Genomic DNA, 25,324 nt, shown 5'->3' with positions numbered 1-25,324 from the left:
CATTCATGATACCCCCGACGTTTCTTCAAGATCGATCTCAACAACGACAAATAATGACGCCAGCCTTACAATCTTGGTTTCTGGGAAAAAAGACGAGATTGAACTACTCAATATCTGGCATGCCTTGAGCCGGCGCGCCGGCGAAAGACAGTTCAAGGATCTCCGGCACGGCAGGGCGCCAGACGTCGCGGCGGCACATGGGGCACGTCGCCTTGGTGATCCACTCGGAAATGCACCAGCGGTGGAACGCGTGCTCGCAGCAAGTCATCTGCACGGCGGACTCTCGCTCCAGTTCATCGAGGCAGATCCCGCAGTCCTTCTCTCCCAGCGCCGATGCCGCCAGCCGCCACTCCTTGCACGCCATGAGGAGACCCCGCTCGTCGTGTATCACCCGGCGGTGCACCCCCATATGGAAGCAGAAGACGAAGCCGTTGGCACGGCCCGCCGCGCCCACGATCTCCGGCACCACATCCGCGGGCACGACGGCGTCCCACTCGTCCTCCGCGAGGCGCAGGGACTGGAGCTCTGGGAGCGCCGCCAGCATCTCGCGCAGGGCGCCGTGGCAGGCGGCGGCGCTCCGGAGCGTGGCGGGGTCAGCGACGAGGAACGTCGTCAGGGAGTTCTCGCCGGGTTGCAGAACCGATTCGTGGGGCAGCGCGGCGCCGAGCCTGCAGAAGCCGATGGAACTCATCGGATAGCATGCCACGCACACCGCAAATCGGCCGGCGGGGGCGGCCTGCTCGTAGAAGCAGATCGTGTCTACCTCGATGCTGTGCTCGACTGGGGGAGCCGTGGCGGATCTACTTGTCCCCATTGGCGGCGTTGCGTTGCTTGGTCACTCCATCCGTGGCTGCTATATATAGCTCTCGCGGGTGGCGCGAACTACCGGCGTCGCGCTGGAAATTCGAAATTTAGTCCGAACGCGATGCGCCAATTCATTCATCCGTTCACACACACGCGGATGGGGCCTATGGCCTGAAACTTGGTATACTAATAAGATTTTAAAGGTTTTCACTCGGCCCATCGTCAGCTTATAAGCACATGCCAGCAGGGCCAGGCCCGTGTACTGTTATTCTAAACCGTGGATTACTTAAATGATATCACCTTTATCTCAAAAGCTTAAGGCTTATACTCAGTTATTTTTAGAAAATTAAACTATGTTAAATTTGTCTAAATTTTTATCAAAAAATATTAACATGCAAAATACAAAATCAATATCATTAGATAGATAATAAATTATATTTTCGTATGGTATCTACAAAATTATATTTTTAATATATTCTTCTAAACATTTGGTTTAACTTTACTTATTTTGACGTTTCAAAAAATATAAGCCTTAAGCTTTGGGATGGAGTAAGCTTTGAAATGAAGGTAGTAATATTTTGCATAGCCAACTAGGGCCGGCCATCTGGTTGTTATTCCAAACGGACCGCGTTCAGGTTCTACACGGTTATCACTAGTCAGTGACCAGGTTTTCAGCTCTCTTTTTTTTCTGGTGTATTTGCAATTCAAAAGTTTCAAATGGTTTTCAAAAAAATGGTGATCAAATTATGGACACCATAGCACCAAGGCATGGGACTAGTATCTGTGTTCTCACTCTTCAATGAGCCAACGAATTCATTTTTCTAGAGCCGGCTCATTGATTTTTGTTATTTTCTCTCTTTTCACATTTCTCATTTTTTGCTTCCCTATTTTTTTTATCTCCATCTTATGGGATTTTCCAACATTTTGTTTATTTATTATTTTATATTTTTTTACCTCAGTTTTAATTATCAGTATTGTTTTCTTTTTGTATAATATTCCATAAGTTTCCATGTATCATGTGATACGTCATGTACAAAAATGTTGAGGTAACTCGATTATAATTTGTTTTGATAGTAATATCTGCTTGAATATTTAGCACTGCTACATATCCTCTTTTTTTGTGAGATGTTGTTAACTTTATTCAAGTTACATGGATATCTTTTGCAAGCACATATATGCCGCATATTAAATAAACGTTGGACAATGTTTATAGAAAATTTCAAATCGATTAATTGTCAAGAAAACCTATAAAGCCATTTATGGATTTTTTTTTTTGGATTTTTTATGCAAACATGAACATATTATTCACCATACATAATTTTTTTATGGACCATAGAACACTATTCAAGATTTTTTTACATGCATATTACTTCATATATGCGCTCGAATTTTACAAATAGCATAAACACCCTATTTAGCACACATGAAACACTAGATGGTAGGAAATATTTTAAAAAATAATTATTATATTATATGAATTGATATTTTTAGTTATTCATGATTTTACTTTTAGTTTTAATGCTAGAAAATACAACAAAACAACTCATGTTCATGCTATTTTGTTGCTAACATATGTATCCGCACGTCTCACCGCCACAACATCAACATATTGAGTGTGCCTCCATCTGGGCGCCACATATCCAACTTATTTTACACTACTCGCTGCTAGTTGAGCCAAACCAATTCCCTCACCCATGTGCGGCATGATGCTCCTTCAACATGTGTGGTTTATATACTCTTTCCCATCCTTAGCCACTCAAGAAGTTTTCCTACACACACCTCTCCATAATTACAAAGACACACACCATAAACATATATTGAGCGAGGGATATTTCAATAGATGATTTCTTACGATAACCTTGAAAAATTCAAATTAAACAATGCCAATTTGGTTAACACACAACAAAAAAAATCGATAAAGAAAATATATTAATATCGAGAGATATCATTTACAGCCAGCCTCTGCAAACAACACACAACAAATACCACTACTCTTGGCAGCACATAGACTACGTGGAAATGAAAGGATACATGTCTCCCTAAGTGAGTTTTGATGTGATAACAAATGGTTATGAGACTAACACTACTAGAGGTCAGGCATTTTAAGCTCCCCCACCCACCCATTGCAAATTTTGTAAACCGTGTGGGGGGGGGGGGGGGGGTGTTATAAATCACATTCCTTCTGAAAAAACTATTTGCGATATAAGACAGCCAAATACCCTTTGAAAACATTTATGCGATGTATCGCACACGCTTTTTGTAAAAGGGTGTGAGGGGTCGGTGGAAACCACACATGGTATGAAACTAAAAATTCCGTCTTTTTTCAATGGAGGTTGAAACCCCCGCCCCTTCATCAAATGATGCATACAACCTTGTTTATTAATATTATTCAAATCTACAAATACTTACAAAGAGAATACAAAGATCAACCCGAAGCTACCTCCATTGTTGACGAGGTATGCACACCGCTCTACCTATTGACTCCACCATCCAACAACTCCTCCAAAAAATGCCGCCGTGCGGGGGAGAGACGTCGACAACATCAGCATTATCCGACCCGGGATGCCCATATCTAGGGTTTCACCAGGAGCGGCACGAGTGAGGAGACATCGACTGCAACGTCGATGCTTTCTACAAGGTAAGGACACGTGTACGCCACAATCGCCCGGCATGATCGGAGTCGGAGCTCGGTTATCACCGGCAGCTGTGCCTCCCCAAATTGCCATCGAGACTAGATGTGAGATCATGAGATCCGCCACAGCCAACTGGCAACCACCCCCCCCCCCCCCCCCGGCATCATAATGCTATGGGCCTAGCCTAGGAGCACCTCTAGGCTCCGTTGTCGGAGACGGCGAGATGCAGCAGGTGATGTGCAGGTCGAGGCTTGTATGAGAACATGCCTGCCTATACCATGCCAAACAACGGCGAAGGAAAACCATCGCCACCGCACCACACGTGGTTTGCCCGACGACGCCCCTAGCGGTGGCAACTGGAGGGGAGGTTCTCGGAGGAAGGTCTGGAGGAGCCGCCGACAGGCACAGACCTTCCACGTAGGAGCGGGTGATAGGTCGAGGAGGGTGAGCTCCAGTGACCAACGGTTCATGCAAGAGTTAGATCGATCGCTTGTAGATCACCTCGCTAAGAGTTACAGGAGCGAGTGGCCCGTACACCGCAAAACCAAACATTCCACCAAGATTTGTGCTTTTATAGGCCCCAAATTTTAAAACACCTACAGAGGTATCGTGGTATCGCTTAATTCAGCCATCCTACTTCCATAAAACTTATGTGTGATGCACCAAATTATTTTGATGGGTCCGTTATTTGCACAACCATGTATATATTGCCATGGGAAAAACAATAGTACCAAATTGAGCTTCCATGTTTTGTATGTAAAAATCATTTTACATTTTCTATTTGCAAAAATTGGGGTTTTATGTGAAGCAAACATAAATATTATGGTGGAAAATGGTACCACTATAATTTTATTAAAAAAAACTTGACCATATTAGATGGATAATGCCCACTTATTAGAATTTTGAAAGCTTTTATTATCTATGCTCACCCATTTAAATGACTTTATGATGATTTCAATCGCATAAGATTTTGCTTAAAAACATCCGTGTGATGGAGGAGGCAATCACACAATGTTCTAAAAAAAATGTGTGATGCACCATTTTTTTCATGATATCGGGTTCATTTTTTGCATATAGGTGTTCCATAGTTCCATGGTAAATAACATCGCCAAAGAGAGTTTCCAACGTTCTTTAAAAAATTATTTTTCATTTTCTACGTGCTAAAGATAGGGTGAATGATGTATTTTGTAGTATATTGTTTATGTTTGCTTTCCAATAAAACCCTATGTGCAGAAACTCCGTTCCCTATGTGAACTCCAGCTTTCACCGGATGCGGAACTCTCGCTTTGTAAAAATCTCCTTGGATATTATAAATTTGCAAACTTTGTATCAATGCTCACATATTTAAATGAATTTATGTCAATCCATCGAGCACGATTTCGCTTAGGAAGGATGTGTGATATAGTAGGCAATCACGCAGTTTTCACACTGAAATGGTGTGCGATGCACCAATAAATAAGTTTTATGATAATGGATCCAGTTTTTTTTGCATATATAAAGGTGTATATTGCCATGGCTGCACTTATGTTAAGCCACTTTTAAACTTCTCTAAAAAAAAACCTTTTTTTATTCCAGATTTGTTAGACTTCATTCAGAACCTCTCTTTTTTCCTATTAGACATACACAAATTATCCATTTTCTAGAACACATAAGTTATCCATCTAAAAAAACAGAAGTATTATCTACAAAAATGCTACTAGTATTACCCATTAGCTAACTCTAGCCCACAAAGCTGCAATATAGCACGACACCATCCCCACCCACCCGCAGGGTCTTTCCCAGTGATCATGTTGGCAATCTTACAACCATCTCTGAATTTGACAACCATCTCTGAATCCATGAAATTTCACAGCCAGCTTCCCTGTGACCTTGGGCTCAGGCATATAGTGCCGGCGTTGTCGCTGGCATCGCCACATACGGACAAGTTGTGGAGAAAGATGAATCATTCTATTCATTCTCTCTACTCCACGGTCAGAGTGATTCCCCCAAAATCATATGAGAGCTCAAGGAGATTGTTGTTAGTGTACATATTGGACAGAATTACTGGGATCGAAAAATTCTAGATGCAAATCGGTTGAGACACTAAAGAAGAATATTAAAAAAAACGCATAGAGCTAAGCATGTAGCCAATGATATATTTGTCGATACTGTCTCCGGCCGGCCAACAAGACACATTCATGATATGTATTATGCAGTGTACGATGCTACACCTCCGACGTTTCCTCAAGATCGACCTCAACAGCAACAAAGAGTGACGCCAGCCTTACAATCTTTGTTTCTGGGAAACAAAAAACGAGATTGGAAATGAACTACTCAATATCTGGCATGCCTTGAGCCGGCGCGCCGGTGAAGGACAGTTCAAGGATCTCCGGCAGGGCAGGGCGCCAGACGTCGCGCCGGCACATGGGGCACGTCGCCTTGGAGATCCACTCGGAAATACACCGGCGGTGGAACGCGTGCTCGCAGCCCGTCATCTGCGCGGCGGACTCTCGCTCCAGTTCATCGAGGCAGATCCCGCAGTCCTTCTCTCCCAGCGCCGATGCCGCCAGCCGCCACTCCTTGCACGCCATGAGGAGACCCCGCTCGTCGTGTATCACCCGGCGGTGCACCCCCATATGGAAGCAGAAGATGAAGCCGTTGGCACGGCCCGCCACGCCCACGATCTCCGGCACCACATCCGCGGGCACGACAGCGTCCCACTCGTCCTCCGTGAGGCGCAGCGACTGGAGCTCTGGGAGCGCCGCCAGCATCCCGCGCAGGGCGCCGTGGCAGGCGGCGGCGCTCCGGAGCGTGGCGGGGTCAGCGACGAGGAACGTCGTCAGGGAGTTCTCGCCGGGTTGCATGACCGATTCGTGGGGCAGCGCGGCGCCGAGCCTGCAGAAGCCGACGGAACTCATCGGATAGCATGCCACGCACACCGCAAATCGGCCGGCGGGGGCGGCGTGCTCGTAGAAGCAGATCGTGTCTACCTCGATGCTGTGCTCGACTGGGGGAGCCGTGGCGGATCTAGTTGTCGCCATTGGCGGCGTTGCGTTGCTTGGTCACTCCATCCGTGGCTGCTATATATAGCTCTCGCGGGTGGCGCCAACTACCGTCGTCGCGCTGGAAATTCGAAATCCAGTCCGAACGCGATACGCCAATTCATTCAACCGTTCACACACACGCGTATGGGCTATGGCCTGAAACTTAATAAGATTTTAAAGGTTTTCACTCGGCCCATCGTCAGCTTATAAGCACAGGCCAGACCCGTGTATTGTTATTCTAAACCGTGGATCACTTAGGGCATGTACAACGGGCGATGCAAATTGCGTCGCCGGATCGAAAATGTGTCTGGGCCCTCCTCCAGCGGAGCGACGCAAACTAATCGGGCCGTCCGCGGCGATGCAAATCTGGCTCAAATATGCACCTCGGATGCGTCTCTGCGGACGCTGCGCAGACGCGGAAGTGTCCGCTCGCGTCTGGCGGATGTTTCGTCGGGCCCGCCTGGTTGCGACCCTGCGTCGATGTGTCTTCTCAAGCGCGCCAGCGCCTGGCGCCGCTGCGTCGCTTCGGCAGTCTGCGCCACGTTAATGGCGATGCCTCTGCTGCCGAGCGGCCGCCGCCCAGCTCCGCAAACGAAGTTAATGGCGATGCCACGCGTCTCGCGGCCGTCTCCTGCCTTCGGCCTATATAAAGAGGACGCGCGTTCTTCTTCCTCATCCACTCCTCAAAGCAAACCCTAGCCGCCACAAGCTCGACCGTAGCGTCGTCTAGCTCTTCCTGCGACGCAGCCAGGCCCGCGAGGAAGCCCATGGCGGGACCTGGTCGCCAACGAGGCGGTCGAGGCCGCGGGCGTGGGCGCCCCCGGGGCCGTGGCCGGGGCAGGGGTGTAGGGATTCGTTGCACAGAAAACAAATAATTTCCTACCGCGAGAACGCAATCCAAGCCAAGATGCAATCTAGAAGACGGGAGCAACGAGGGGATAATCAAGACTCACCCTTGAAGATTTCCAAAGCCTACAAGAGTAGGATCTTGTTGCTGCGGTAGACGATCACTTGCCGCTTGCAAAAACGCGTAGAAGATCTTGATCACGGTGCCACAATCGGGCAGCACCTCCGTACTCGGTCACACGTTCGGTGTTGATGAAGACGACGTCCTTCTCCCCGTTCCAGCGGGCAGCGGAAGTAGTAGATCCTCCTCGGAATCCCGGCAGCACGACGGCGTGGTGGCGGTGGTGGTGGAGATCTCCGACAGAGCTTCGCCTAAGCTATGTGGGAGAGAGAGGTAGGAGGGAACCGCTAGAGTTTGGGAGAGGGGGCGCCGGCTAGGGCAGCCTTGAGGGGGTGCGGCCATGGTGGTATTGATGTGGCTGGCCAGCCCCTCTCCTCCCCTCTATATATAGGTGGAAGCCCCAAGGTTTAGGTCAAAGTCTCCGAATAAGACCCCAACATAAACCTTCCTTGTGACCAAACCTAGGGGGAGTGGGACTCCCCCTTTCCTTGGTGGGGTGGCCGGCCACCATGGGGAGGAGTCCACTTGGGACTCCTCCTCCCTTAGGCTGGCCGGCCAAGGTGGGTGGAGTCCCTCTGGGACTCCACCTTCCATGCCGATTTCTTCCGGACTCTTCTAGAACCTTCCTGGAAAAATACCGGATCATTTTCAAACCTAGAAAATGACTTCCTATATATGAATCTTATTCTCCGGACCATTCCGGAACTCCTCGTGATGTCCTGGATCCCATCCGAGACTTCGAACAAAACTTCGAACTCCATTCCATATTCCATATCTACTTAAACGACATCAAACCTTTAGTGTGTCACCCTACGGTTCGCGAACTATGTAGACATGGTTGAGACTTCTCTCCGACCAATAACCAATAGCGGGATCTGGAGATCCATAATGGCTCCCACATATTCAACGATGACTTAGTGATCGAATGAACCATTCACATATGATACCAATTCCCTTTGTCACAGGATATTTTACTTGTCCGAGGTTTGATCATCGGTATCACTCTATACCTTGTTCAACCTCGTCTCCTGACAAGTACTCTTTACTCGTACCGTGGTATGTGGTCTCTTATGAACTTATTCATATGCTTGCAAGACATTAGACGACATTCCAGGAGAGGGTCCAGAGTATATCTATCCGTCATTGGGATGGACAAATCCCACTGTTGATCCATATGCCTCAACTCATACTTTCTGGATACTTAATCCCACCTTTATAACCACCCATTTACGCAGTGGCGTTTGATGTAATCAAAGTACCTTTCCGGTATAAGTGATTTACATGATCTCATGGTCATAAGGACTAGGTAACTATGTATCGAAAGCTTATAGCAAATAACTTAATGACGTGATCTTATGCTACGCTTAATTGGGTGTGTCCATTACATCATTCATATAATGACATAACCTTGTTATTAATAACATCCAATGTTCATGATCACGAAACCATGATCATCTATTAATCAACAAGCTAGTTTATACAAGAGGCTTTACTAGGGACTCTTTGTTGTTCACATAACACACATGTATCAATGTTTCGGTTAATACAATTATAGCATGGTATGTAAACATTATCATAAACACAAAGATATATTTATAATAACCATTTTATTATTGTCTCTTGGGCATATCTCCAACAGTCTCCCACTTGCACTAGAGTCAATAATCTAGTTTACATTTGTAAAGATATAACACCTTGGCCTTCCGGTGCTTTATCATGTATTGCTCACGGGAGATGTTTTAGTCAACGGATCTGACACACTCAGAAACGTATGTATTTTGTAATTCATTTGCGTCTCAACGCATCACTCATTTCCAAATGATTCGGCATTAAATATGTTTGGTCTTCTGGTGGAACCTTAATTCCGCGGTCTGAAATATGTCACTAATATTGTCACACACAATATAGCTTCAAAGTTCTGACTTTGTCGGAACTACACCAAGTTCTCAAAGAACCTCTTGACTTAACATCCTTTGTCATTGTCAAAACAATGACATACTCTGCCTTCTTTTGTAGAATTCGTCACAATATTTAGAACTCTTCTAAATCTAGCATAGACAACTTCTAGCTCACTGTGCTACCTTTTAAACAACACTTAGTCTAATTTGAGATTGAAATTTTATTTTCATATGTGACAAAAAAAATATCGGTGCAACACCTTACAGCGATTTGTTTGTCATTTCTCCATACAAAACTATATATATATATATCCATGGTTCTTCTTAAGTACTCAAGAATATTCTTACTGTTTTTCAATGATCATCACATGAATCATTTTGGTACATGCTCATAACACTTTAGAGCACAGGACATCTGATTGTGTACATATTATTCGTAATTTATAATCACTCATGTGTTTTTACTCATTGAGTGTCAGATATACTCAAGTCTTGTTAAACCTTCACATGATAAGAACATTTTCTTAATATTTCTATATTGAACTACTTCAATATCCATTCTATGTACTTTGACTTAAACTTATTATGTGTTTCAATCTATCTTCATAGATCTTGACACTAAATTTGTTTCAGTCCATATCCTTTCATTGAAATTAATTTCTCAATGAAACTTTTTAATCAAGTATATAATTACATCATTTATAACCAACTATATGTTATCTACATAAGTATTATAAATATGTCTAAGCGCTCCCACTTAATTTCTTGCAAATGCAAGTCTCTTCATCGTCTCTGATGAAATCAAAAACTCTTTGACTATTTCATCCGGTGAAGATTCCAACTCCGCGATACTCACTTCATCCAATTGAAGTTCGTATACTGATACGCGTACAGCACGCGTCCGTTGGGAACCCCAAGAGGAAGGTGTGATGCGTACAGCGGCAAGTTTTCCCTCAGTATGAAACCAAGGTTTATCGAACCAGTAGGAGCCAAGAAGCACGTTGAAGGTTGATGGCGGCGAGATGTAGTGCGGCGCAACACCAGGGATTCCGGCGCCAACGTGGAACCTGCACAACACAAACCAAGTACTTTGCCCCAACGAAACAGCGAGGTTGTCAATCTCACCGGCTTGCTGTAACAAAGGATTAGATGTATAGTGTGGATGATGATTGTTTGCAGAGAACAGTAGAACAAGTATTGCAGTAGATTGTATTTCAGTAAAGAGAATTGGACCGGGGTCCACAGTTCACTAGAGGTGTCTCTCCCATAAGATAAACAGCATGTTGGGTGAACAAATTACAGTTGGGCAATTGACAAATAAAGAGGGCATGACCATGCACATACATATTATGATGAGTATTGTGAGATTTAATTGGGCATTACGACAAAGTACATAGACCGCTATCCAGCATGCATCTATGCCTAAAAAGTCCACCTTCAGGTTATCATCCGAACCCCCTCCAGTATTAAGTTGCTAACAACAGACAATTGCATTAAGTATTGCGCGTAATGTAATCAATAACTACATCCTCGGACATAGCATCAATGTTTTATCCCTAGTGGCAACAGCACATCCATAACCTTAGAGATTTCTGTCACTTCCCCAGATTCACGGAGGCATGAACCCACTATCGAGCATAAATACCCCCTCTTGGAGTTACTAGCAAAAACTTGGCCAGAGCCTCTACTAATAACGGAGAGCATGCAAGATCATAAACAACACATAGATATAAATTGATAATCAACATAACATAGTATTCTCTATTCATCGGCTCCCAACAAACACAACATATAGCATTACAGATAGATGATCTTGATCATGTTCGGCAGCTCACAAGACCCGACAATTAAGCACAATGAGGAGAAGACAACCATCTAGCTACTGCTATGGACCCATAGTCCAGGGGTAGACTACTCACACATCACTCCGGAGGCGACCATGGCGGCGTAGAGTCCTCCGGGAGATGATTCCCCTCTCCGGCAGGGTGCCGGAGGCGATCTCCTGAATCCCCCGAGATGGGATTGGCGGCGGCGGCGTCTCTGGAAGGTTTTCCGTATCGTGGCTCTCGGTACTGGGGGTTTCGCGACGAAGGCTTTAAGTAGGCGGAAGGGTAGGTCAGGGGGCGTCACGAGGGGCCCAGGAGACAGGGCGGCGCGGCCAAGGGTGGGGCCGCGCCGCCTGCCCTCCTGGCCACCTCGTGGCCCCACTTCGTTGACTCTTCGGTCTTCTGAAAGCTTCGTGGCAAAATAGGACCCTGGGCGTTGATTTCGTCCAATTCCGAGAATATTTCCTTACTAGGATTTCTGAAACCAAAAACAGCAGAAAACAGCAACTGGCACTCCGGCATCTTGTTAATAGGTTAGTTCCAGAAAATGCACGAATATGACATAAAGTGTGCATAAAACATGTAGATATCATCAATAATGTGGCATGGAACATAAGAAATTATCGATACGTCGGAGACGTATCAGCATCCCCAAGCTTAGTTTCTGCTCGTCCCGAGCAGGTAAACGATAAACAAAGATAATTTCTGGAGTGACATGCCATCATAACCTTGATCATACTATCATAAAGCATATGTAATGAATGCAGCGATCAAAACAATGTAAATGACATGAGTAAACAACTGAATCATATAGCAAAGACTTTTTATGAATAATACTTCAAGACAAGCATCAATAAGTCTTGCATAAGAGTTAACTCATAAAGCAACAATTCAAAGTAAAGGTATTGAAGCAACATAAAGGAAGATTAAGTTTCAGCGGCTGCTTTCAACTTGTAACATGTATATCTCATGGATATTGTCAACATAGAGTAATATAACAAGTGCAATATGCAAGTATGTAGGAATCAATGCACAATTCACACAAGTGTTTGCTTCTTGAGGTGGAGAGAGATAGGTTAACTGACTCAACAATAAAAGTAAAAGAATGGTCCTTCAAAGCGGAAAGCATTGATTGCTATATTTGTGCTAGAGCTTTGATTTTGAAAACATATAGAGAGCAATAAAAGTAAAATTTTGAGAGGTGTTTGTTGTTGTCAACGAATGGTAGTGGGCACTCAATCCCCCTTGCCAGACAAACCTTCAAAGAGCGGCTCCCATTTTATTTTATTTTTGTGTGGCACTCCTTCCAACCTTTCTTTCACAAACCATGGCTAACCAAATCCTTCGGGTGCCTGCCAACAATCTCATACCATGAAGGAGTGCCTTTTTATTTTAGTTTTATTATGATGACACTCCTCCCCACCTTTGCTTTCTCAAGCCATGGCTAACCGAATCCTTCGGGTGCCGTCCAACAATCACATACCATGGAGGAGTGTCTATTTTTATTAATTAATTTGGGACTGGTGGCGTGTAGTTGACGTGGGAGTTAGAGATATTTGCGGTGTAACTTTTCTTCAGATCCCCGGCAACGGCGCCAGAAAAAGAGCTTGATACGCGTACAGCACGCGTCCGTTGGGAACCCCAAGAGGAAGGTGTGATGCGTACAGCGGCAAGTTTTCCCTCAGTATGAAACCAAGGTTTATCGAACCAGTAGGAGCCAAGAAGCACGTTGAAGGTTGATGACGGCGAGATGTAGTGCGGCGCAACACCAGGGATTCCGGCGCCAACGTGGAACCTGCACAATACAAACCAAGTACTTTGCCCCAACGAAACAGCGAGGTTGTGAATCTCACCGGCTTGCTGTAACAAAGGATTAGATGTATAGTGTGGATGATGATTGTTTGCAGAAAACAGTAGAACGAGTATTGCAGTAGATTGTATTTCAGTAAAGAGAATTGGACCGGGGTCCACAGTTCACTAGAGGTGTCTCTCCCATAAGATAAACAGCATGTTGGGTGAACAAATTACAGTTGGGCAATTGACAAATAAAGAGGGCATGACCATGCACATACATATTATGATGAGTATAGTGAGATTTAATTTGGCATTACGACAAAGTACATAGACCGCTATCCAGCATGCATCTATGCCTAAAAAGTCCACCTTCAGGTTATCATCCGAACCCCCTCCAGTATTAAGTTGCTAACAACAGACAATTGCATTAAGTATTGCGCGTAATGTAATCAGTAACTACATCCTCGAACATAGCACCAATGTTTTATCCCTAGTGGCAACAGCACATCCATAATCTTAGAGATTTCTGTCACTTCCCCAGATTCACGGAGACATGAACCCACTATCGAGCATAAATACTCCCTCTTGGAGTTACAAGCATCTACTTGGCCAGAGCATCTACTAGTAACGGAGAGCATGCAAGATCATAAACAACACATAGATATAAATTTGATAATCAACATAACATAGTATTCTCTATTCATCGGATCCCAACAAACACAACATATAGAATTACAGATAGATGATCTTGATCATGTTCGGCAGCTCACAAGACCCGACAATTAAGCATAATGGGGAGAAGACAACCATCTAGCTACTGCTATGGACCCATAGTCCAGGGGTAGACTACTCACACATCACTCCGGAGGCGACCATGGCGGCGTAGAGTCCTCCGGGAGATGATTCCCCTCTCCGGCAGGGTGCCAGAGGCGATCTCCTGAATCCCCCGAGATGGGATTGGCGGCGGCGGCGTCTCTGGAAGGTTTTCCGTATCGTGGCTCTCGGTACTGGGGGTTTCGCGACGAAGGCTATTTGTAGGCGGAAGGGCAGGTCGAGAGGCGTCACGAGGGGCCCACATTACAGGTCGGCGCGGCCAGGGCTTGGGCCGCGCCGCCCTGTGGTTTGGCCACCTCGTGGCCCCACTTCGTCTCCTCTTCGGTCTTCTGGAAGCTTCGTGGCAAAATAGGACCCTGGGCGTTGATTTCGTCCAATTCCGAGAATATTTCCTTACTAGGATTTCTGAAACCAAAAACAGCAGAAAACAGAATCGGCACTCCGGCATCTTGTTAATAGGTTAGTTCCAGAAAATGCACGAATATGACATAAAGTGTGCATAAAACATGTAGATATCATCAATAATGTGGCATGGAACATAAGAAATTATCGATACGTCGGAGACGTATCAGCATCCCCAAGCTTAGTTCCTGCTCGTCCCGAGCAGGTAAACGATAAACACAGATAATTTCTGGAGTGACATGCCATCATAACCTTGATCATACTATTTGTAAGCATATGTAGTGAATGCAGCGATCAAAACAATGTATATGACATGAGTAAACAAGTGAATCATATAGCAAAGACTTTTCATGAATAGTACTTCAAGACAAGCATCAATAAGTCTTGCATAAGAGTTAACTCATAAAGCAATAATTCAAAGTAAAGGCATTGAAGCAACACATAGGAAGATTAAGTTTCAGCGGTTGCTTTCAACTTGTAACATGTATATCTCATGGATATTGTCAACATAGAGTAATATAATAAGTGCAATATGCAAGTATGTAGGAATCAATGCACAGTTCACACAAGTATTTGCTTCTTGAGGTAGAGAGAAATAGGTGAACTGACTCAACAATAAAAGTAAAAGAAAGGTCCTTCAAAGAGGAAAGCATCGATTGCTATATTTGTGCTAGAGCTTTGATTTTGAAAACAAGAAACAATTTTGTCAACGGTAGTAATAAAGCATATGTATCATGTAAATTATATCTTACAAGTTGCAAGCCTCATGCATAGTATACTAATAGTGCCCGCACCTTGTCCTAATTAGCTTGGACTACCGGGATCATCGCAATGCACATGTTTTAACCAAGTATCACAAAGGGGTACCTCTATGCCGCCTGTACAAAGGTCTAAGGAGAAAGCTCGCATCGGATTTCTCGCTATTGATTATTCTCAACTTAGACATCCATACCGGGACAACATAGACAACAGATAATGGACTCCTCTTTTATGCATAAGCATGTAGCAACAATTAATTTTCTCATATGAGATTGAGGATATATGTCCAAAACTGAAACTTCCACCATGGATCATGGCTTTAGTTAGCGGCCCAATGTTCTTCTCTAACAATATGCATGCTCTAACCATAAGGTGGTAGATCTCCCTTACTTCAGACAAGACGAACATGCATAGCAACTCACATGATATTCAACAAAGAGTAGTTGATGGCGTCCCCAGTGAACATGATTATCGCACAACAAGCAACTTAATAAGAGATAAATCGCATAAGTACATATTCAATACCACAATAGTTTTTAAGCTATTTGTCCCATGAGCTATATATTGTAAAGGTGAAGAATGGAAATTTAAAGGTAGCACTCAAGCAATTTACTTTGGAATGGCGGAGAAATACCATGTAGTAGGTAGGTATGGTGGACACAAATGGCATAGTGGTTGGCTCAAGTATTTTGGATGCATGAGAAGTATTCCCTCTCGATACAAGGTTTAGGCTAGCAAGGTTTATTTGAAACAAACACAAGGATGAAGCGGTGCAGCAAAACTCACATAAAAGACATATTGTAAACATTATAAGACTCTACACCGTCTTCCTTGTTGTTCAAACTCAATACTAGAAATTATCTAGACCTTAGAGAGACCAAATATGCAAACCAAATTTTAGCATGCTCTATGTATTTCTTCATTAATAGGTGCAAAGTATATGATGCAAGAGCTTAAACATGAGCACAACAATTGCCAAGTATCACATTATCCAGGACATTTTAGCAATTACTACATGTATCATTTTCCGATTCCAACCATATAACAATTTAACGAAGAAGAAACTTCACCATGAATACTATGAGTAGAGCCTAAGGACATACTTGTCCATATGCTACAGCGGAGCGTGTCTCTCTCCCACAAAGTGAATGCTAGGATCCATTTTATTCAAACAAAACAAAAACAAAAACAAACCGACGCTCCAAGCAAAGCACATAAGATGTGATGGAATAAAAATATATTTTCAGGGGAAGAACCTGATAATGTTGTCGATGAAGAAGGGGATGCCTTGGGCATCCCCAAGCTTAGACGCTTGAGTCTTCTTGATATATGTAGGGGTGAACCACCGGGGCATCCCCAAGCTTAGAGCTTTCACTCTCCTTGATCATGTTGTATCATCTCCCTCTCTTGATCCTTGAAAACTTCCTCCACACCAAACTTAGAACAACTCATTAGAGGGTTAGTGCACAATCAAAATATACATGTTCAGAGGCGACATAATCATTCTTAACACTTCTGGACATTGCACAAAGCTACTGAAAGTCAATGGAATTGAAATATCCATCGAACATGACAAAACTGGCAATGCGAAATAAAAGGCAGAATCTGTCAAAAACAGAACAGTTCGTATTGACGAATTTTATTGAGGCACCAGACTTGCTCAAATGAAAATGCTCAAATTGAATTAAAGTTGCGTACATATCTGAGGATTACTCACGTAAATTGGCATAATTTTCTGAGTTACCTACAGAGAATTTTGCCCAGATTCGTGACAGCAAAGAAATCTGTTTCTGCACAGTAATCCAAATCTAGTATGAACTTTTCTATCAACGACTTTACTTGGCACAAAAAAACACTAAACTAAGATAAGGAGAGGTTGCTACAGTAGTAAACAACTTCCAAGACACAAAATAAAAACAAAGTACTGTAGTAAAAAACATGGGTTGTCTCCCATAAGCGCTTTTCTTTAACGTCTTTCAGTTAGGCGCAGAAAGTGTGTATCAAGTGTTACCAAGAGATGGTGCATCGTTATCATGAGCTCCCCCATCCGTAGTGGTACTAAGGGCTTTGTCAATTTTAGTCCTATAATAATACTTCTTTGGTTTAGGCACTTTAGAGACATACATAAACTTTTGCTCCTTACCCACATAAGCTTTCTCCTTATATTTAAGAGAAGAAAATGTTGAACCCAAGGTTCCCATAGCTTTTTCAAGTTCGTCAATCCTATTGGTTTGATCATCATGGTCAACACAAGTTCCTAGGACACTAATTCTTTCATCAATTCCTCCTAAGGATTTATCAAATTCATCAGTTTTATCAAGTAACATTTCCAATTTAGTTTCAATACTTGGAAAAAATTTCTCTATGGTTTCCAATTTTTTCATAACATCTTCAAGAGAGATTTCAGTTTTAACTTCATCAATAAGGGGTATTCCAAATAGACTCTCAATGATACAGCTAGCTTCTAATGCAGGAGTACTTAGGAAGTTACCTCCCGCGAGACAATCAAGAACATACCTATTCCAGCTAGAGATACCAACATAAAAATTCCTGAGTAAAATAGTGGTGGAGTGTTTCTTAGTGCACCTATTATGGGCATTACTGATTCTATACCAAGCATCTCTTAAACATTCTCCCCCTTGTTGCTTAAACGTACGAACTTCAACTTCAGGATTACTCATTTGAGCAGTAGTAAATAAAGCAAACTAGATAAAGTAAATGCGAGTAACTAATTTTTTTGTGTTTTTGATATAGAGTGCAAGATAGTAAATAGAGTAAAACTAGCAACTAATTTTTTTGTATTTTGATATAGTGCAGCAAACAAAGTAGTAAATAAAACTAAGCAAGACAAAAACAAAGTAAAGAGATTGGGATGTGGAGACTCCCCTTGCAGCGTGTCTTGATCTCCCAGGCAACGGCGCCAGAAAAAGAGCTGGCGTGTAGTTGACGTGGGAGTTAGAGATCTTTGTGGTGTAACTTTTTTTCAGATCCCCGGCAACGGCGCCAGAAAAAGAGCTTGATACGCGTACAGCACGCGTCCGTTGGGAACCCCAAGAGAAAGGTGTGACGCGTACAGCGGCAAGTTTTCCCTCAGTATGAAACCAAGGTTTATCGAACCAGTAGGAGCCAAGAAGCACTTTGAAGGTTGATGGCGGCGAGATGTAGTGCGGCGCAACACCAGGGATTCCGGCGCCAACGTGGAACCTGCACAACACAAACCAAGTACTTTGCCCCAACGAAACAGCGAGGTTGTCAATCTCACCGGCTTGCTGTAACAAAGGATTAGATGTATAGTGTGGATGATGATTGTTTGCAGAAAACAGTAGAACGAGTATTGCAGTAGATTGTATTTCAGTAAAGAGAATTGGACCGGGGTCCACAGTTCACTAGAGGTGTCTCTCCCATAAGATAAACAACATGTTGGGTGAACAAATTACAGTTGGGCAATTGACAAATAAAGAGGGCATGGCCATGCACATACATATTATGATGAGTATAGTGAGATTTAATTGGGCATTACGACAAAGTACATAGACCGCTATCCAGTATGCATCTATGCCTAAAAAGTCCACCTTCAGGTTATCATCCGAACCCCCTCCAGTATTAAGTTGCTAACAAGAGACAATTGCATTAAGTATTGCGCGTAATGTAATCAGTAACTACATCCTCGAACATAGCACCAATGTTTTATCCCTAGTGGCAACAGCACATCCATAATCTTAGAGATTTCTGTCACTTCCCCAGATTCACGGAGACATGAACCCACTATCGAGCATAAATACTCCCTCTTGGAGTTACAAACATCTACTTGGCCAGAGCATCTACTAGTAACGAAGAGCATGCAAGATCATAAACAACACATAGATATAAATTTGATAATCAACATAACATAGTATTCTCTATTCATCGGATCCCAACAAACACAACATATAGAATTACAGATAGATGATCTTGATCATGTTCGGCAGCTCACAAGACCCGACAATTAAGCATAATTGGGAGAAGACAACCATCTAGCTACTGCTATGGACCCATAGTCCAGGGGTAGACTACTCACACATCACTCCGGAGGCGACCATGGCGGCGTAGAGTCCTCCGGGAGATGATTCCCCTCTCCGGCAGGGTGCCGGAGGCGATCTCCTGAATCCCCCGAGATGGGATTGGCGGCGGCGGCGTCTCTGGAAGGTTTTCCGTATCGTGGCTCTCGGTACTGGGGGTTTCGCGACGAAGGCTATTTGTAGGCGGAAGGGCAGGTCGAGGGGCGTCACGAGGGGCCCACACTACAGGTCGGCGCGGCCAGGGCTTGGGCCGCGCCGCCCTATGGTTTGGCCACCTCGTGGCCCCACTTCGTCTCCTCTTCGGTCTTCTGGAAGCTTCGTGGCAAAATAGGACCCTGGGCGTTGATTTCGTCCAATTCCGAGAATATTTCCTTACTAGGATTTCTGAAACCAAAAACAGCAGAAAACAGCAACTGGCACTTCGGCATCTTGTTAATAGGTTAGTTCCAGAAAATGCACAAATATGACATAAAGTGTGCATAAAACATGTAGATATCATCAATAGTGTGGCATGGAACATAAGAAATTATCGATACGTCGGAGACGTATCAACTGGGAATCCCATTGCCAGCTCTTTTTGCAAAATTATTGGATAAGCGGATGAAGCCACTAGTCCATTGGTGAAAGTTGCCCAACAAGATTGAAAGATAAACACCACATACTTCCTCATGAGCTATAAAACATTGACACAAATCAGAGGTAATAAATTTTGAATTGTTTAAAGGTAGCACTCAAGCAATTTACTTTGGAATGGCGGAGAAATACCATGTAGTAGGTAGATATGGTGGACACAAATGGCATAGTGGTTGGCTCAAGTATTTTGGATGCATGAGAAGTATTCCCTCTCGATACAAGGTTTAGGCTAGCAAGGCTATTTGAAACAAACACAAGGATGAACCGGTGCAGCAAAACTCACATAAAAGACATATTGAAAACATTATAAGACTCTACACCGTCTTCCTTGTTGTTCAAACTCAATACTAGAAATTATCTAGACCTTAGAGAGACCAAATATGCAAACCAAATTTTAGCATGCTCTATGTATTTCTTCATTAATAAGTGCAAAGCATATGATGCAAGAGCTTAAACATGAGCACAACAATTGCCAAGTATCACATTATCCAAGACATTTTAGCAATTACTACATGTATCATTTTCCAATTCCAACCATATAACAATTTAACGAAGAAGAAACTTTGCCATGAATATTATGAGTAAAGCCTAAGGACATATTTGTCCATATGCTACAGCGGGGCGTGTCTCTCTCCCACACAAAGAATGCTAGGATCCATTTTATTCAAACAAAACAAAAACAAAAACAAACCGACGCTCCAAGCAAAGCACATAAGATGTGATGGAATAAAAATATAGTTTCAGGGGAGGAACCTGATAATGTTGTCGATGAAAAAGGGGATGCCTTGGGCATCCCCAAGCTTAGACGCTTGAGTCTTCTTGATATATGCAGGGGCGAACCACCGGGCATCCCCAAGCTTAGAGCTTTCACTCTCCTTGATCATGTTGTATCATCTCCCTCTCTTGATCCTTGAAAACTTCCTCCACACCAAACTCAAAACAACTCATTAGAGGGTTAGTGCACAATCAAAATATACATGTTCAGAGGTGACATAATCATTCTTAACACTTCTGGACATTGCACAAAGCTACTGAAAGTCAATGGAATCGAAATATCCATCGAACATAACAAAACAGGCAATGCGAAATAAAAGGCAGAATCTGTCAAAACAGAACAGTTCGTATTGACGAATTTTATTGAGGCACCAGACTTACTCAAATGAAAATGCTCAAATTGAATGAAAATTGCGTACATATCTGAGGATCACTCACGTAAATTGGCATAATTTTCTGAGTTACCTACAGAGAATTTTGCCCAGATTCGTGACAGCAAAGAAATCTGTTTCTGCGTAGTAATCCAAATCTAGTATGAACCTTACTATCAACGACTTTACTTGGCACAACAAAACACAAAACTAAGATAAGGAGAGGTTGCTATAGTAGTAAACAACTTCCAAGACACAAAATAAAAAAAAAGTACTGTAGTAAAAAACATGGGTTGTCTCCCATAAGCGCTTTTCTTTAACGCCTTTCAGCTAGGCGCAGAAAGTGTGTATCAAGTATTATCGAGAGACGAAGTGTCAACATCATAATTTGTTCTAATAATAGAATCAAAAGGTAACTTCATTCTCTTTCTAGGGAAGTGTTCCATACCTTTCTTGAGAGGAAATTGATATTTAATATTACCTTCCTTCATATCAATGATAGCACCAACAGTTCGAAGAAAAGGTCTTCCCAATATAATGGGACAAGATGCATTGCATTCAATATCCAAGACAACAAAATCAACGGGGACAAGGTTATTGTTAACGGTAATGCGAACATTATCAACTTTCCCCAAAGGTTTCTTTGTAGAATGATCAGCAAGATTAACATCCAAATAACAATTTTTCAATGGTGGCAAGTTAAGCATATTATAAATTTTCTTTGGCATAACAGAAATACTTGCACCAAGATCACATAAAGCATTACAATCAAAATCATTGACCTTCATCTTAATGATGGGCTCCCAACCATCCTCTAGCTTTCTAGGAATAGAAGCTTCGCGCTCTAATTTCTCTTCTCTAGCTTTTATGAGAGCATTTGTAATATGTTTTGTGAAAGCCAAATTTATAGCACTAGCATTAGGACTTTTAGCAAGTTTTTGCAAGAACTTTGTAACTTCAGAGATGTGGCAATCATCAAAATTCAAACCATTATAATCTAAAGCAATGGGATCATCATCCCCAATGTTGGAAAAAATTTCAGCAGTTTTATCACAGGCAGTTTCAGCAGTTTTAGCAGTTTCAGGCAGTTTTTTGCGCTTTGCATTAGAAGTGGAAACATTGCTAACACCAATTATTTTATTAGTAATAGTAGGAGGTGCAGCAACTTGTGTAGCATTAGCATTACTAGTGGTGGTAATAGTCCAAACTTTAGCTATATTATCTTCTTTTTCATTTTCTTCTCTTTCCCACCTAGCACGCAATTCGGCCATCAATCTTATATTCTCATTAATTCTAACTTGGATGGCATTTGCTGTAGTAACAATTTTATTATGATGATTTTCATTAGGCATAACTTTTGATTTCAAAAGATCAACATCAGTAGCAAGACTATCAACTTTAGAAGCAAGTATATCAATTTTCCCAAGCTTTTCTTCAACAGATTTGTTAAAAGCAGTTTGTGTACTAATAAATTCTTTAAGCATGGCTTCAAGTCCAGGGGGTGTGTTCCTATTATTGTTGTAAGAATTCCCATAAGAATTACCATAGCCGTTGCCATTATTATAAGGATATGGCCTATAGTTGTTACTAGAATTGTTCCGGTAAGCATTGTTGTTGAAATTATTATTTTTAATGAAGTTGACATCAACATGTTCTTCTTGAGCAACCAATGAAGCTAACGGAACATTATTAGGATCAACATTAGTCCTATCATTCACAAGCATAGACATAATAGCATCAATCTTATCACTCAAGGAGGAGGTTTCTTCGACAGAATTTACCTTCTTACCTTGTGGAGCTCTTTCCGTGTGCCATTCAGAGTAATTAATCATCATATTATCAAGAAGCTTTGTTGCTTCACCAAGAGTGATGGACATAAAGGTACCTCCAGCAGCTGAATCCAATAGGTTCCGCGAAGAAAAATCCAGTCCTGCATAAAAGGTTTGGATGATCATCCAAGTAGTCAGTCCATGGGTTGGGCAATTTTTAACCAGAGATTTCATTCTTTCCCATGCTTGTGCAACATGCTCAGTATCCAATTGTTTAAAATTCATTATGCTACTCCTCAAAGATATAATTTTAGTAGGGGGATAATATCTACCAATAAAAGCATCCTTGCATTTAGTCCATGAATCAATACTATTCTTAGGCAGAGATAGCAACCAATCTTTAGCTCTTCCTCTTAATGAGAAAGGGAACAATTTTAATTTTATAATGTCACCATCTACATCTTTATACTTTTGCATTTCACATAGTTCAACAAAATTATTAAGATGGGCAGCAGCATCATCAGAACTAACACCAGAAAATTGCTCTCGCATAACAAGATTCAGTAAAGCAGGTTTAATTTCAAAGAATTCTGCTGTAGTAGCAGGTGGAGCAATAGGTGTGCATAAGAAATCATTATTATTTGTGGTTGTGAAGTCACACAAGTTAGTATTTTCAGGAGTACCCATTTTAGCAGTAGTAAATAAAACAAACTAGATAAAGTAAATGCAAGTAACTAATTTTTTTGTGTTTTTGATATAGAGTGCAAGACAGTAAATAAAGTAAAACTAGCAACTAATTTTTTTTTGTATTTTGATTTAGTGCAGCAAACAAAGTAGTAAATAAAACTAAGCAAGACAAAAACAAAGTAAAGAGATTGGGATGTGGAGACTCCCCTTGCAGCGTGTCTTGATCTTCCCGGCAACGGCGCCAGAAAAAGAGCTGCTGGCGCAAAGTTGACGTGGGAGTTAGAGATCTCTGTGGTGTAACTTTTCTTCAGTTCCCCGGCAACGGCGCCAGAAAAAGAGCTTGATACGCGTACAGCACGCGTCCGTTGGGAACCCCAAGAGGAAGGTGTGATGCGTACAGCGGCAAGTTTTCCCTCAGTATGAAACCAAGGTTTATCGAACCAGTAGGAGCCAAGAAGCACGTTGAAGGTTGATGGCGGCGAGATTAGTGCGGCGCAACACCAGGGATTCCAGCGCCAACGTGGAACCTGCACAACACAAACCAAGTACTTTGCCCCAACGAAACAGCGAGGTTGTCAATCTCACCGGCTTGCTGTAACAAAGGATTAGATGTATAGTGTGGATGATGATTGTTTGCAGAGAACAGTAGAACAAGTATTGCAGTAGATTGTATTTCAGTAAAGAGAATTGGACCGGGGTCCACAGTTCACTAGAGGTGTCTCTCCCATAAGATAAACAGCATGTTGGGTGAACAAATTACAGTTGGGCAATTGACAAATAAAGAGGGCATGACCATGCACATACATATTATGATGAGTATTGTGAGATTTAATTGGGCATTACGACAAAGTACATAGACCGCTATCCAGCATGCATCTATGCCTAAAAAGTCCACCTTCAGGTTATCATCCGAACCCTCCAAAGTATTAAGTTGCTAACAACAGACAATTGCATTAAGTATTGCGCGTAATGTAATCAATAACTACATCCTCGGACATAGCATCAATGTTTTATCCCTAGTGGCAACAGCACATCCATAACCTTAGAGATTTCTGTCACTTCCCCAGATTCACGGAGGCATGAACCCACTATCGAGCATAAATACCCCCTCTTGGAGTTACTAGCAAAAACTTGGCCAGAGCCTCTACTAATAACGGAGAGCATGCAAGATCATAAACAACACATAGATATAAATTGATAATCAACATAACATAGTATTCTCTATTCATCGGATCCCAACAAACACAACATATAGCATTACAGATAGATGATCTTGATCATGTTCGGTAGCTCACAAGACCCGAAAATTAAGCACAATGAGGAGAAGACAACCATCTAGCTACTGCTATGGACCCATAGTCTAGGGGTAGACTACTCACACATCACTCCGGAGGCGACCATGGCGGCGTAGAGTCCTCCGGGAGATGATTCCCCTCTCCGGAAGGGTGCCGGAGGCGATCTCCTGAATCCCCTGAGATGGGATTGGCGGCGGCGGCGTCTCTGGAAGGTTTTCCGTATCGTGGCTCTCGGTACTGGGGGTTTCGCGACGAAGGCTTTAAGTAGGCGGAAGGGTAGGTCAGGGGGCGTCGCGAGGGCCCAGAGACAGGCGGCGCGGCCAAGGGTGGGGCCGCGCCGCCTGCCCTCCTGGCCACCTCGTGGCCCCACTTCGTTGACTCTTCGGTCTTCTGGAAGCTTCGTGGCAAAATAGGACCCTGGGCGTTGATTTCGTCCAATTCCGAGAATATTTCCTTACTAGGATTTCTGAAACCAAAAACAGCAGAAAACAACAACTGGAACTTCGGCATCTTGTTAATAGGTTAGTTCCTGAAAATGCACGAATATGACATAAAGTGTGCATAAAACATGTAGATATCATCAATAATGTGGCATGGAACATAAGAAATTATCGATACGTCGGAGACGTATCATATACCTATCTAGTATTCCACGGACTAGCAAAACTTTTGGTTGTATCTTGTGTACATCTTTAATACACACTTCTGTTAAGTAATGTATTTTGCCATCCTACTAGCATATCTCATAAAAGAAATATGTAGTGATTACTAGAATAATCCACATAGACTATAAGCAT

At 42.8% G+C, this 25,324-nt stretch overlaps 2 protein-coding genes across 2 annotated transcripts; both read right to left on the bottom strand.

The window, feature by feature from the left end:
- Positions 1-103: 103 nt before the first annotated feature.
- Positions 104-814, bottom strand: LOC127340311 (uncharacterized). Its single transcript, XM_051366080.1, has one exon. It carries the CDS (start codon positions 812-814, stop codon positions 104-106), a length of 711 nt encoding a protein of 236 aa, XP_051222040.1.
- Positions 815-5,746: 4,932 nt separating this feature from the next.
- Positions 5,747-6,457, bottom strand: LOC127340310 (uncharacterized). The gene has a single exon (XM_051366079.1). The coding sequence runs from the start codon at positions 6,455-6,457 to the stop codon at positions 5,747-5,749; it is 711 nt and encodes a 236-aa protein (XP_051222039.1).
- Between the last annotated feature and the right edge of the window lie 18,867 nt (positions 6,458-25,324).

Source organism: Lolium perenne, chromosome 3 (assembly GCF_019359855.2).
Source record: "Lolium perenne isolate Kyuss_39 chromosome 3, Kyuss_2.0, whole genome shotgun sequence".
Lineage (NCBI taxonomy): Eukaryota > Viridiplantae > Streptophyta > Magnoliopsida > Poales > Poaceae > Lolium > Lolium perenne.
The sequence above is the reverse complement of the archived record's forward strand: the minus strand, read 5'-3'. Positions and strand labels throughout refer to the sequence as shown.

Excerpts from the sequence above, each read along its gene's own strand:
- LOC127340310 (XM_051366079.1), bottom strand. The coding sequence starts at position 6,457 with ATGGCGACAACTAGATCCGCCACGGCTCCCCCAGTCGAGCACAGCATC.
- LOC127340311 (XM_051366080.1), bottom strand. The coding sequence starts at position 814 with ATGGGGACAAGTAGATCCGCCACGGCTCCCCCAGTCGAGCACAGCATC.